The sequence below is a fragment of the Ctenopharyngodon idella genome, chromosome 20 (genome assembly GCF_019924925.1).
Source record: "Ctenopharyngodon idella isolate HZGC_01 chromosome 20, HZGC01, whole genome shotgun sequence".
Lineage (NCBI taxonomy): Eukaryota > Metazoa > Chordata > Actinopteri > Cypriniformes > Xenocyprididae > Ctenopharyngodon > Ctenopharyngodon idella.
In genome coordinates, this window is record NC_067239.1 from 24,467,846 (window position 1) to 24,482,766 (window position 14,921).

Sequence of the window (14,921 nt, forward strand, 5' to 3'; positions counted from 1 at the left end):
GTTCTCAGAAGCACCATTTTAAAGTTGAAGACTGATGCTGATAGTTTCACTACAGTAGCTTCTGCTAGAACAGTCTTTTTGTATGAAGGAATGAGAGCAGGGATACCTGGGCATTAATCCATAAAGTCCATTATTGTGGATCTCAAGCACCAACATAGTGACCCATTCTGAACAGGTTTTAGAGTGCAGTAGTTGCTTTTAATGTGATGTATTGTAGGTTTTATCGTATATGTCAGTATCCTTACCTCTCTTTGAACATGGAAGTACATTGGAGTTTGTGTATTGTAGGGTTAAAAATCGTTTGGCGATTCAGTCACCCCCATGTTCTTCCAAACCGGTATGACTTTATTTCTTCTTGACTTTATCACTTTGTGGAACACAAAAGAAAATATTTTGAAAAATGTCAAAGAAAGTCACTGGAGCTCAATGAGTGTTTCAATTTGTGTTCTTTTTTGGGTGAACTATCCATTTAAGTTCCGAAAACTGCTCTAGCAATGAGAGCAGTTTTAAGCATTGGCATATTCTTTATTTTGGATACTGCTTTGTATATCTACAATGTAGGGCCTATACTTCTGTTTATTTTAGCAGCTAAGATATTTTATTTTATATGCATGAACTTTGCTCTAACTCCTTCAGAGCAACAGTCCACTTCAATAGATAACACACTGAATATAAAAGGCTCCCTTATGTTTTTTTTTGGTTTTTTTTCAGTATCTAGTTTCCTGTCATTTCAAGATATGCGTTGTAAATAGTGGTGTACCTCTTTGAAAACCTCACCGTCCGTGATCTTTTTCAGCAAACTTATTATGGCTGACGTGGGAGAGTGATTAGTCATTATGTAACGGGGCAGTTTTTGCATGGCTGCGGTCACTGTTCTGACAAGAAATAAATGGTTTCCATGCCACAAATACATAATTTAAACCTTCAAAGTTCTCCCAAATTATAGAAGCATGAATAAAGATATTGTGCTCCTGTGTGTGAGAGAAAGTGAGAAAAGCTTATGCATGAAGTTTATGCCAAGTGTTTAGAGTCAGTGACTAAGAAAACCAAAAAAGCAACAGCAGTTCATGGTGCTGTTTGCATTTTTTTGTGCCAATAAAATCGAATGCGTTACGTCAAAAGTTGATCCTGGCCATTTAATGAAACCTCTAATGCAATTGTGGTTTTTGTGTATTTACACTATACTAAAATTACATATAAGTAATAAATTAAATTATGGTTTTGTTTCAAAATTTAATTTGTTAAATCTGATTGGCAGGATTTCGCTCATCAGCGGTCGGTGGTGGAGATGGAAGTTCCAGAAAGCTCTCACAGTTTTCGTGCTGCTGATCTGCTTTTCGACCACAGGTAAAGGAGCTCTACAGTTATAAAAGTAAAATTTTATAATGCACATACTGTGTTATCTAGAAATGTAATCCATAGTTATATTCTGAACTGATTTTATATGTATATTGCTCATCATGCTAATCAACATTGCTTCCATCTCATTAATTCACCTTTTTTCCCCTCTCTTTAATGATTTAATATTTTCAATTGCTTTCTGGCTTATTTCAGTAATTCTCTTTTCATTTTATATATGTACATGTTTTAAACTTTCTCTCAGCTTCCTTACATTTGGATTTTGTCACATTTCTTGCTCTTTACCTTTATCATGCTTTTTAAAATCACCTTTAACATGCTTTTATTGTCTTTGTCCTTGCATTCTGAATCTGTAGGCTTAGAAATCACAACCGTTATACATGAAAAACATCTCAAAGTGTATAATGTCACAATCAGTTTAGTGTTGAACAAAGATCCTCCATATAATCCTAAATCTATAAATAAAACATGAGATCTGATTGCCAGCTCTGGCAGTGGTCTCTCAGTGTGCATTGGATGGTTAAACTGTGTACCGTGCCTGCTTCTGTTTGTAGGCCAGCCATTACGCACAACATTTGTAGTTGTTTTTGTGAAGCTGACATAATCTCTGCTACGACAGTTTCCCCTGAGATGGAGTTATTATTCGGACGTGTTATTAATGATTTCAGCACCAAAGTAAACATGGATTTGCTCTTAACTGGCAGCTCGAATCCTTAATCGGTCTGCTGTTGCTGAATTTAAGTTCCTTGTGAGCTGCATATGAAAAGCATGTGTCTTTTTAATATTAGTCGCATACCGCAGCTCGCCTGATTTGTCCGTACTGTTATATTGGTCCAAGTAGGAACGTTTACGGTCGTTGGATGCCTGTCAGAAATGGTTTAGAGCAAAGATCAGATTTAATGCTGGGAAATTTCTAAAGCGCTTTAAGAGAACAGACAGCTAATACTCTTTCGAAACAACGAAATTCAATTAATTTGAGCCATGGCATAAACAAATAACGGAATAATGTTGTGCGGAGAAGGCCAAGAGCAATTTCGAACATCATTTGAGGACGGTACGCCTCTCGTAGGCATTCTAGGCCTCATTTAAATCACGCCTAAATCAAATGTTGCTCAAACTTGGAAAATTCTTGATGAAATAACTTGTTGATTAGATCTGATTTGTCTCGTTCTGTAAACAACGCGCACAGACTCTAGATTCCAGACAGAGGATCTTTACTGTCCTAGTAGTGCAAGAGCTTGTCATTAAAACCAGATGTGATTATGGCCCGTGGAGGGAACAACCCCGTTGTGCATAAGTTCACAATATGCTTTTGTTGTTTGTTTTCATACCGAAACCGCAAATGTACACAGACAACATGTCACGTGTTTGTTCTAGGATACCTTTATTTTTCTGCTATGCTTCATAAGCCAAGGAGCCATGGGTGTGTTTATAGAGTTTAATCTCTTTGTAAAACAGATGCTCGGTGTTGATCAAGAGCAGCGTGTTTAAATGAAGGACTCAATTAAGGAATAGTTCCCCCAAAAACTAAAATGATCTTAAGCACCCTCTGTCATGTCATTCCAAACCTATATTGCTTTTTTCTTCCTTCCATAAAACACAAAATGAGATGCTGGGAAGAATGACCGAGCTGTTTTTTTTCCCATACAAAGTCACTTCACAACAGTGCTTTTATTTTATTTTATTTTATTTTTCCCTGTCATGAATAAGAATACAACTTGTACATGATACATTTAGGATGCTTCATTTTGTCCTTTAAATACTTTTTAGTTTATTTATTTATTTATTTATTTTGAAAAAGAACAGCTTAGACATTCTGCCTTGCATCTAATTTTTCTTTTTCATGAAAGAAAGAAAGAAAATAATACAGGCATCATTTACTCACCAAAGAGGTGAGTAAATGATGACAGGATTTTCATTTTTTGGGTGAGCTGTTAATTGACTCTTGGCAGATAAATGCAGCACACCTGAGGTACAAAGACAGCAGGTAAACTGCCAGGAGAGTGAGAGAAATGAGACACTTCAGGATTAAAGCTTTCACAAAATGTGACGCTGCTGAAAGGGCTATTTTTAATCTCCCGGGTCTTTTTTAGCCTGAGATCCGTGTATATGACATTCCATCTTTTGGCATCTTTCCTAAGCGGCCTTCTTCTAAAAGGACATTTTGAGATCAAAGCTCTTCTTTTCTCCTGTATAATCAGGCATTCTTTCATTGACCTTCACTTCATCAGCAGTCGCTTCACAACACTGCTCAAATCCCATCATATGAGCAGCTTATTTGTTTGTTTGTTTGTTTAGTTAGTTTTGCCCTGTCATGAATAAGTTTACAACTGTATTTCCAAAGTGCTGATGATGAAAAATACTAAAATTTAGGACATAAATAGTCTATACTTTGCTGTTGTAACATATTATTACTTTCCTTAAGTGTTGTTATTATTTATTTCTCTGCAAGAGTTTATTTTTGGGTATCGCTATAGTGCAAGAAAATAATTAAATGAAACCGGTGCCTTTTCCAATTTGACAAAGTGATTTTAAGTATTACTTTTATAAAATTCATCATGAAACAGAAGTTGTGACCAACTTTACTTCAGTATTGTGACGTATTTTTAACGCAAGTGAAACAGAATATTGAATTAGAAATATAGAGGGCGTGGCTTGTTTTTCCTGCTGGGAATTGATTGGATCTAGAAAAGTGGGCTTTTTTTTTGTTTGTTTGTTTTGGTGAATCAACTTGCACGGATGAATTGCCACCACAAGACTAGTAATGCGCACTAACAAAGTAAATAGGGTCGATTTTAAATTTCATGCCGACTTTAAAGTGTTTGAGAAAAAATAATGTAAATAAATTGCATTGTGACATCACAGGTTAAATTAATATATTTGAATATATGTGTGATACAAGGCCGTAACCATGTGTAGAACCAATTTTTTTTTATAAAGCATAAAGAAATATAACAGTGAAGGAAATTCTAGTTCTAATTCTAGTTGGGAAATAGTCATTTTGATAAAATTTGCATTAAAATATGTACACATGTACTTTTATTTGTATGCCTAATATGTCAAAAATGTAAAAAGTTTTTGTCTCGTCACACTCAGTTAGGAATTACATGACTCACATTAATGCATATTTTTAATTCAAAATGGCCATATTTGAGGAAAAAAGTCGAGTAGTTTGCATCACTGGATGTTACTGTCGTTTAACATTTCTATCGTAAAACAGTTGACATGTATAAAATGTTTCGCTACTTACATCTTACCTCACTCTCTTTCAACGTTAAACTGACATTTCGCGTTGGAATGCACGCTCTGCTTCTGTGAACAGTAAACCCCACCTACTTTGATTTGATTGGCCATCTCAATCATTTTGAGATGTTAGACAGCTGAGGTAGACCAGACTACAAATGTAACTTTTAAACCATGTTATCACCCTAACAACATAGAGCACTGCTGATTGGAGTGCAAGAATTTCAAATATGGGGGGGGACAATTTGGCCATTTCTAATTATTGAGGGGGACCTCAATGTCTATGGTGGATATGGCCCTGGTGTGATATAATTCAAAGATAACAGGGTTGACAATTTTACAGTTTCATTTGACATTACAAGTTAAGTTCCATTCATTTCATTGAAATGTTTAGAAAAAAATCTATAATCAATACATAGTGAAAGCTGTTACCAGCTATTCGTTTTTAAGACATTTTTTACATATGAAAGAGACAAATGGTACCTGTATTGTAGAATGACCGGCTCACTAGTAAGTAAATGACATTTGAGTGGAGTGATCCATGTCTTGTTTTGTACAGTTTGTGCGAATAAGATCATTAAAAAAGGCAGGTGACGTTTTTGGTCCCTCTGACGTAGTATTGAGATGAACCCGTCCTGGGTGGGAACCAGGATCTGAGCAGCACACCATGCTTTGCCAGGTTAGATCTGTGGCTTCTGTAGCACAGTTGGTCGGGCCTCTTTTTACTGTGGCCCACTCCGACAGCTTTGCACACATCTATAAAACAGCAGGATATTCCAGTAGCGTGATTCCATCCAATAGTGATTTCAGCCTCTTTCTGCAAAACACTCACAGGCCACTTGTCAAATGCTGATCCCCTTCCTTGCTTGTTCAAACCCCAGGCATGATGGCGGAAAGAATGATTTTTTTTTTCCCTCACCTTTTTCCTTGTTTTTGCTGGACAACCATTATGAATTTTCCACTGTTTTCTGTCCCAGGTGTGTCGATGGGGCCTTGTTTGTAGCGGGTTTTGTAGTGACCCCATTTCAGACTGGTTTGACATTTTGATTTGTGTGGTGTATTTGATCCCCCAGAAGGGACCAGAAGAATGCAAATGTGTAGAAACCTTAGCTTACACTTCAATAAAATGGGTCTGCTATACATTTACAAAGTGTTGTTTGCATGTACAATGTCTGCTGGCTTTTCACGAGAAATGAAATAAAAAATGAGGTAGTTATAAAATGTATTTAAATCTATTTAGTTTAATTGTTTTATGCTTTACAACTAGCAACGATATAGCCAAGGATAATTTTGCCTTGGAGCCCTAACACATAATGTGTTATACTTTATTTAATTCAGAGTCACTCTCCAAAAATCATTTTTATTACATATTTTCCCTTTATTTGACTTATTTAGTTTCATTTAAATTTGTCTTGAATGCTGGCACAGAGCTATGGGAAGCAAGCACTAGTCTTTTCTAGTTTTTTTTTTTTTTTTTCATTAAAAAGTTATCCGTTAGTTTTATTCAATCAGAAAACTCAACCCGAGGCACATATAACACTTTTGCAAGAATTGTTTGTCCAATTTAGTTGTGTATATCAGGAATTTGTATCCTGATGGCTTTTTTAGAGTTCAGTAATGTTTAACTTTCTGCAGTGTAGTCTGTTGAGCGTTTTAGTTTTGGGCCCGACTTAATAAGGCGTAAGAATACTTAAGATGGTTTAAAATAAGCTTTAAAATAAGCTAAAACAACAACATTAACAACTGTTTTGCTTCCTTTGAAGAACCAGGGTTCCCAATGTCTTGAAAAACTTGGATCTGAGGCAGAAAAGTCATGTAAATTCTTCTAATTCCATGGGCATTTTAATATATTTTATGAATATGCATTTTCTAGTTTTGCCAAGCTCTAAAATATTTTATGTTGAAATTGTAAGTAAAAAAATATTTTTAAAAACCCTTATCCTTAATTCGTATCCAGTAAATCACAAACAACTGAAAGAGCCATGACATTTGTGCCAAAAAATGTATACCAAATTTCGTAATTTGCAAAAGTAGTTGATAATGGGCATTTTTTGATTCTGTGAATGCTTTGAGTCAGTCTGACCACTTCTGACAGAATCAGAAAGGAGAAAATTGTGTGGTTTTGGCATCTTGGCAGTTTGGATTGAATTGTAAGTGGTCTGCAATCCAGCCTCTGTATCAACTGTCCACTCTGCTGAACACAAGGCATGTAATGACTCAGGTCTCTGAAGATAGCTCAATCTGTGGTTTAGTTTGTATCCCCTTAAACAGAAGATCATTTCCCTTTCTTGGGTGGATGTCCTTTATTCTTCTGTTAGAAAGCAATTCTCAGGATTAAAGTATACTTCAACTTTATTGTTCCCCACCTGGAATCTGTATAAACCATCAAATCTCCAGAGGTTTGATTACTATACCTGTGAGTTTAAAGCCAACTACTATGGATACTCTTTTTTATGGCCTGTGCTTGAATAATTTTCTTTATGCAAAGAGTTTTTGCAATTTCATGCATGAAAATTCAATTGGTTCTCAACAGTATCATTACTGGAAGGGAAAACTTGTTTTTTCAGCAGAGAGGAAAAATCTTGTGAAATATTAACTTGGAGAACACATTGTAAACCAATTAAATTAGTTTGTTTTGGTTAACCCTCAGTAATGTTTGTTTACGTACATCAGACTTGTCCTGAGGAAGCCACTGCATCTTGAGAAAGCTTAATCGCTCAGCCCTGCTCAATTTGCCAAAAAGTGTTGCGGTTTTTGCTTGTGTGCTGTTCAGGACAGCATGAACAGAGGCCATTGTCTCTGAGTCAAGTCTTTTTTCCAGTGTGTTGAAGTGTTTATGTCCGAGAGTTGAAAGGGTTAATTCACTCAAAAAAAAGAAAAATGTCATCATTTACTCAGCCTCATGTCGTTCCAAACCCATAAGACTTTCGTTCATCTTCAAAACACAAATACAGATATTTTTAATGAAATCTGAGAGATTTCTGTCCCTCCATTGACAGCTATGCAACTACCACTTTGACGCTTTAAAAATTTCATAAAGAGAGAAAACTAATCTATATGAATTGAGCAGTTTAGTCCAAATTTTCTGAAGAGACATGATCGCTTTATATTACGAACAGATTGAATTTAGGCGCTTTTTTTCACATATAAACATTGATCGGCGAACATAAACAGAAGCTCAACTGTACTTGCTTGATGCGTGAGAACAAACCTCATTGGTTCTTGCAGAAGCTCAAACATGCTGCGTAACACACGAGAATGAACCTCATTGGTTCTCGCACATGTAAAGCAAACATGCAAGAACTGTCGTTTACCAAAGCTGACATGTGAGTTGATAAATGTTTATATGTGAATAAAAGCATAAATTCAGATTGTTCATCATATAAAGTGATCGTGTCTCTTCAGAAAATTTGGACTAAACTGCTCAATTTGTATGGATTACTTTTATGATCTCCTTATGAACGCTTTGAAGCGTCAAAGTGGTAGTTGCGTAGACTGTCAATGGAGGGACAGAAACCTCTCAGATTTCATTAAAATGTCTTTATTTGTGTTTCCAAGATGAACGAAAGTCTTATGGGTTTGGAACGACATGAGGGTGAGTAAACTGGGTGACAGAATTTCCATTTTTGAGTGAACTAAACCATTAAAGGATTTGGTTGTCGTTCATGTGGCTACCAAATGTTGTCTTTATGGGAAAATGGCTTCGGGATTCCAAAAGTAATTCAGCATATCTCAACAAGGCCTGATATCTCTTTCCCTCTCGTCCTGTCGATGCACTAACCCGTCGACTGTCTAAACGCATCTTCCTGTCATCTGATTTCCCTCCTGTCCTTGGCTTCTGCTAATACCTCTGTCCTTCGGCCATGAAAGGTAAAGTGACATGTGACCTGTTTGCTTGCAGTAGCTCAGAGCTGCCAGAGTAGCGTCAGCTGCAATGTGGTGCTCACCGACTCCCAGGGCTCTTTTACCTCCCCCTGCTACCCCAATGACTACCCACCCAGTCAGGCCTGCAAGTGGACCATACAGGCCCCGGCCGGCTTTATAGTGCAGATCACCTTCCTAGATTTTGAACTCGAGGAAGCACACGGCTGCATCTATGACCGCATCGTCATCAGCACTGGCACGAGTGATGCCAAATTTTGCGGCTTAACACCCAATGGACTAACTCTCAACTCCAGTGGCAATGTGATGGAGGTTTCCTTTAACTCAGACTTTAGTGTCCAAAAGAAAGGCTTCCATATCAGTTACAAGCAAGGTATGTTTATTACATGGCGAGCTCTGCACAGCATGTTTATTTATCTATTGTTTTATTATAAGATATTTGTTTATAATTTATGATAATTTAAATGATTAATATTTAATATTTTTGTAATAATTTATAATTAAAATACTCTTTTTGTTAATTAATTTGTATTAATTTATGCTTTGTGTCCTGTTATGGTTTATGGCATGCCATTAATTATGTTTTGTGGCTTCAAAAAAGAAAAAAAAATCCAGATAATCATTCCAGACGAGCGTGACAGCTGGAGCACAATGTTTTAATGTAGTGAATAAACATCAGACTTCATAGACAGCAGCATTATCAAGATTACATTGTTAAACTTTACCACTCTGTTTCATATCACAGCTGCTGCAGCATATTGCTTTGCCTTTCACTCTGTCAGTATCATCTCATTGTGTTCTTATGACCACAGTCACAAACATTTAATCATATTAAATTATTTTTATTCAGCACTTCTCACATTCTCTCAGTCTGAGTTTTCAGCCTTCAAAATCATTTTCTTAATCAAACTTTTTGTCTTGTTTTTCAGGGGGAAAAAAAGAGATTAATTTATTCATTTGATTGTGTAAGATGATAAGGCTTGTTTTCAGATTATATATATATATATATATATATATATATATATATATATGTATGTATATTAAATGCTACTTTTATATTTCATGCCCGTTGGCAAATAGGTTTTTTCTTCTTCATAAACATATGGAAGCCTGTTTTCACCTCAGAGTTAATAGTAAAACGTGTACAGTACCATTCAACAGTTGCAACCTTTGGGCTTGGTAAAATTTTTGAATGTTTTTGAAAGAAGTCTCTTATGCTTACAAAGGCTGCAATTATTTGATCAAAAATGCAGTAGAAACAGTAATATTGTGAAATATTATTGCATTTTAAAATAACTCTTTTCTATTTTAATATATCTTAAAATATAGTGATAGAACGTTCCAAAAGAACAAGTTATTTGATTTTTTTTGTTCACTTTTGTTTAATTTAATGCATGCTTACTTAATAACAGTAATAATTTATTTGAGGTATAAAGTAAAAAAATATATATTTTAAAGGGTTAGTTCACCCAAAAATGAAAATTATGTAATTTTGTCATTCGTTCCAGGTCGTTACACACCTGTAAGACCTTCATTCATCTTTGGAACACAAATGAAGATTTTTTTGATAAAATCCAATGGGAGTACAGTGGTTCAACATTAATGTTATAAAGCGACGAGAATACTTTTTGTGCGCCAAAAAAAGCAAAATAACAACTTTTCAACAATATCTATTCAAAACACTGCTTCAAAGCTTTACGAATCTTTTGTTTCGAATCAGTGGTTCGGATTGGTTAACTTGCTGGCAGTGGAGGCCTCACTGAGCCGACGGATTTCTTCGAAAATATCTTAATTTGTGTTCCAAAGATAAACGAAGGTCTTACGGGTGTGGAACGACATGAGGGTGAGTAATAAATGACAGAATTTTCATTTTTGGGTGAACTAACCCTTTAACATGACTTTCTGAAGCAAAGAAAGAGTTTGTGAAGTCACACATTGTATTTTTTTCAGCACAGAATCAATTCAGTTCATAGAGGGCGATAAATCTTTTTGTGGCAAAAACTAAAATAAAATTGATATCTATACACTTTTTTCTAGGTGTAGCTCATTATCCAGCAACAAGGGTGCCTGCATAAATTGACAGGTAGAAGTTTGTTCTCTTGTTGCAATCAAACAGCACAAACTCCTCCAAAAGAAATAACAACCATCAATAAATAACCTTTGTAATGATGTCAGACAGCTGTGAAAGTACCCATTAATACCGAGTAGCTTTTACAGAGTCTGTATTTTCTATTATCTTCCCAGTTTGAAAATGAAGCACCTTTGAGATTAAGCTCATTAATGTTTAGTGTTTCATCCTTCGATGGCATTAGACATCTGGTTATGTCAGAAAGCATCACCAATATAGAGCGCAGGGATCTAATAGTACAAGAAGAGATGTATTTTTCCATTCCGAATTGGTCATGGTTTTTATACTGAGCCGGCCAACAGACACAAACTTCGGCCAATTTAAATGAAATGTGTCAGCAAATAGGACTTAAAAGAGGTGTTTTAACATGGCCAAAAGAATATGACTGTCCAGTTTGGAAGAAGTTTAATATGCTTGTCTTAGAATGATTTCTTAATATAATGTTCCTGACAATCTTGGATGATTTCAGGCATTAATATTTCTCTTCTTTTCTCATGTGATGAAACGTATTATAAAACAGTTACTCTGTATTAGTTGATTCACATTTGAATGTAGACCATTTGGAGATCATAAAGTGGTTTGAATTAATGGTTTTCTATTCCACAATAACTAAGTAGTTTCATTTGTGTCATGTTTTAAGATCTAATGGTTTTTCATTCTTGCAGTGGCAGTGGCACTGAGGAGCCAGAAGGTCACAATGCCAAAGAGCAGCAAGAGTATAGTGAGAGTGTCCAATTCAGTCTCCATTCCTGTTCTCACTGCGTTTACTGTGTGCTTTGAGATCGCCCGCACAGCCCAGAAGAGCACAGAGACCATCTTTACCTTGTCTGATGCTGCTGGGACATCCATATTGGCATTTGAAAAAACAACGAGAGGCATGGAGCTGTTCATAGGCGGTTCCTACTGTTCTGTGAACGACATACTCACTAGCTCAGATATCACATCCAGCATGACGCCCATCTGCCTCACCTGGACCAAGTCTTCTGGCCATGTGGCAGTGTACTTTGGAGGCCGCTATAAAGCCAACACCTGCTCAACCTCTCAGGTTTACACCCTGCGGGGTGGGGATATCCTCCAGCTTGCAGGAAAAGGGTCAAGCTCAGTCAGTGTGGATGATCAGAATTTGGATGGCTTCATTTATAATTTCCGATTGTGGGATTACGCCATGCTCTTATCTGAGCTGTCTGCCCTCACCTGTGATGTTGTGGGTAATGTCGTTGACTGGGATCATCGCTTCTGGACTATCCCGGGCAGTTACACGCAGACTGACAGCACACTCAGCTGTAGTGAGTATACTGTTTTAGCTATATTCTGTGGATGCTGGTTTATGATAGATTAATAATCAGGAGGTATTGGTTTGTCCACCAGTACCATTTTCTCATAAATATTTGAAATAAATTAAATAATAATCTATAATAAAACTTCAAAACAATATCAATATAAAAATTTAAAGCTGCAGTCTGTAAGTTTTGCCTCTTTGTCGCCATCTCTGTTTAAAACCTGCAACTGCAGTTATTTGCAGAATTATCATCTTTACTGTACGTGAGTTGTGCATCGGCACGGCTCCTCAGCGTGGATTAATTTTATTTTTTGTGGTGTATGTGTCAGTCAATGCACCAGTGTGGATATTCACTGTACTTCGGAATTACAGATGCTTCGTCTTAGAAATTAAAAAAAAAAAGTTCATCTAAAGAAATTGTTCTTAACCTCAAAAAGCAATTTAATGTTCTTTAGAACTCATTCTCTTTGAAATACAAATCTTTTATAAATACAGTGTAATCCCACGTATCTGTAATCAGATGCACATTTAAAACTGGAATATAATCTAATTTCAGTCACTCTGCAGTCCGAAGTCTTTTGCTTTTTACTACTGGTGATTCACCTGTTGTCAATGACGATTGTCATTTTGAACTCTCTTGATTACAAGCCGCCATCAAAATGACAAGTTTAATTATTCCAGCTGCTGTAAGAGGCTACAAATGATCTGCCACCTGCAGCATCCACACACACGATATAGCCTACTAGCTGGGACTCCTTCTTTATGTATACAGACGTGACGTAATGACGCAAAGACGAACGCCGGCAAACTCGTATTTCCCACAGAAACCGACCCAAACCACTCAAATTAGAAAACATTATTACATGGTTCCCAACTGACAATTTTTGGTTCCCAAAACGTTCCCAGGATGTTCCTAGAAAGTTCGTTTTTTGTTTGTATAATGTTATTCTAATGTTCTCAAAATGTAATTATAAAGTATCCAGAACGTTAGTTTTTATGGTTTGTTTGTTTTTTTAGCCAGGAAAGTTTTCTTAATGTTCCCAGAGCGTTAGTTTTTGGTTTGTATAATTTATTCTAACGTTCTCATAACATTATTATAACATTTACAGAATGTTAGTTTTTGGTTCCCAGAACATTACTTTTTATGGTTTGTTTTTGGTTAGACAGGAACTTTTTCTTAACGTTCCCAGAACATTAGTTTTTGGTTCCCAGAACGTTATTCTAACGTTAATCTAACGTTCCCAGAACATTAGTTTTTGGTTTGTCTAAAATTATTCTAACATTCTCATAACGTTATTATAACATTTCCAGAATGTTCGTTTTTGGTTCCCAGAATGTGATTTTTTTTTATGGTTTGTTTTTGTTTAGCCAAGAATTTTTTTTTTTTTAACGTCCCTAGAACGTTAGTTTTTTTGGTTTCCAGAACATTATCCTAACGTTAATCTAACATTCCCAGAACGTTCGTTTTTCGTTTGTATGTTATTCTAATGTTCTCATAACGTAATTATAACATTTCCAGAACATTAGGTTTTGGTTCCCAGGACATTATTCTAACGTTAATCTAACATTCCCAGAACATTAGTATTTGGTTCCCAGAACGTTATTGTAACATTAATCTAACGTTCCAAAAACATTAGTTTTTGGTTTGTATAACGTTATTCTAACATTCTCATAACGTAATTATAAGGTTTCCAGAATGTTAGTTTTTGGTTCCCAGAAAGTTATTCTAACGTTCCCAGAACATTAATATTTGGTTCCCAGAACGTTATTGTAACGTTAATCTAATGTTCCCAGAACATTAATATTTGGTTCCCAGAACGTTATTGTAACGTTAATCTAATGTTCCCTGAACATTAGTTTTTGGTTTGTATAACGTTATTCTAACGTTACTTTAACATTCCTATAACTTTACTATAACTTTCCCCAACACTGTTTAAACATGACATTAACTGTGCACATCAACAAAGTATAAGTAGAACGATTTATTTGTCTGATGAATCTGACAATATCAAATTAGATTCATCTTTTGTAGTAATTTCAGATTAAGAATTTGAGAAGTAAAAGTGCCTAATAGATAAAATTCAGTGGTAGAAAGCATTTGAAAAAAACATAATCAAATACAGATACATAAGAAAGAAAGGGAAAATGCATTTATTTATTTATTAGAGATGTTTTACACTAACAGAAAGCTTTGCCTGTCCTGTGATCACAGTGAACATATGAATGCACCCAGGATTCAATAAAACCACATTCATTGGCGGTCAAAGACTTGTGCATGTTAATGTTGTTTCGTTATGTGCACATAACCATGCAAATAATATCTAAGCGCTGATATTCACCTTGCATGGACTGCTTTCTGCTGTTTTTCATCCAGTATATCACACTGGAAACACATTGGCATGCAAGGTGTAAATGCAATACAGGCAAAGGATATCCAGACTTTCTAGATACAAATGGGTGTTAATGCCAGGTTTGAAGGGGCCTTAGTTTGACCATTCCCGGTGCATTTTCTGATCAAAAAATGCAGAAAGAATCTTGAGAACCAAATCTCATCCCACTACCCAAGACAGCACTTTTAAAGTCCTTCAAATGCCCTCTAACTCCCAGCGTAGAGGAATGAGCTTTGGGTGGAATAGCAAAGGCAGGCATGACTCACATGCATAACAAGCTTCACCAGGGACTGCTTTCTTCCACTTAGTTTGGTTCCTGAAACTCTAGATGCCCAGCACAGCTTGGGTCAGCAGCCCATGGAAAAAAGTGTCGCTTTAAACTATGGCGCCTCAGGTCAAAAGCATTAGGTCACAAACTTCTGTTCTTTAAGAAAGATAAAGCCATATGTCCTGTGTGAACATTTGGTCTGTGTTAGTCTTGGAAGTATTTTCTCTGGATAACCTGCTGAATCGCCTATATAGAGATTCCAGTCAGGAGCATATAAGAACAGAGAGAACACTGATTCCTCTTCAGAGTTCCTTTAGATAACAGATCATATGCAAATCATTAGCAACACAATGTCTTTTTATGTTCATATAC

The 14,921-nt window shown here is 35.9% G+C and overlaps 1 protein-coding gene across 21 annotated transcripts in view; it reads left to right on the forward strand.

Annotated features, from left to right (window-relative positions):
• The window catches only part of adgrg6 (adhesion G protein-coupled receptor G6), a 43,682-nt gene that overhangs the window by 2,602 nt on the left and 26,159 nt on the right, over positions 1-14,921 (forward strand). For 19 of the 21 annotated variants that reach the window (XM_051876555.1, XM_051876554.1, XM_051876538.1 and 16 more), the window contains exons 2-4: positions 1,259-1,347; positions 8,504-8,857; positions 11,278-11,898. In XM_051876555.1, coding sequence (XP_051732515.1) covers positions 1,259-1,347; positions 8,504-8,857; positions 11,278-11,898 — 1,064 coding nt within the window. The remainder of the gene's footprint in view (positions 1-1,258; positions 1,348-8,503; positions 8,858-11,277; positions 11,899-14,921) is intronic. The other 2 variants (XM_051876539.1, XM_051876559.1) reach the window with 2 other exon arrangements.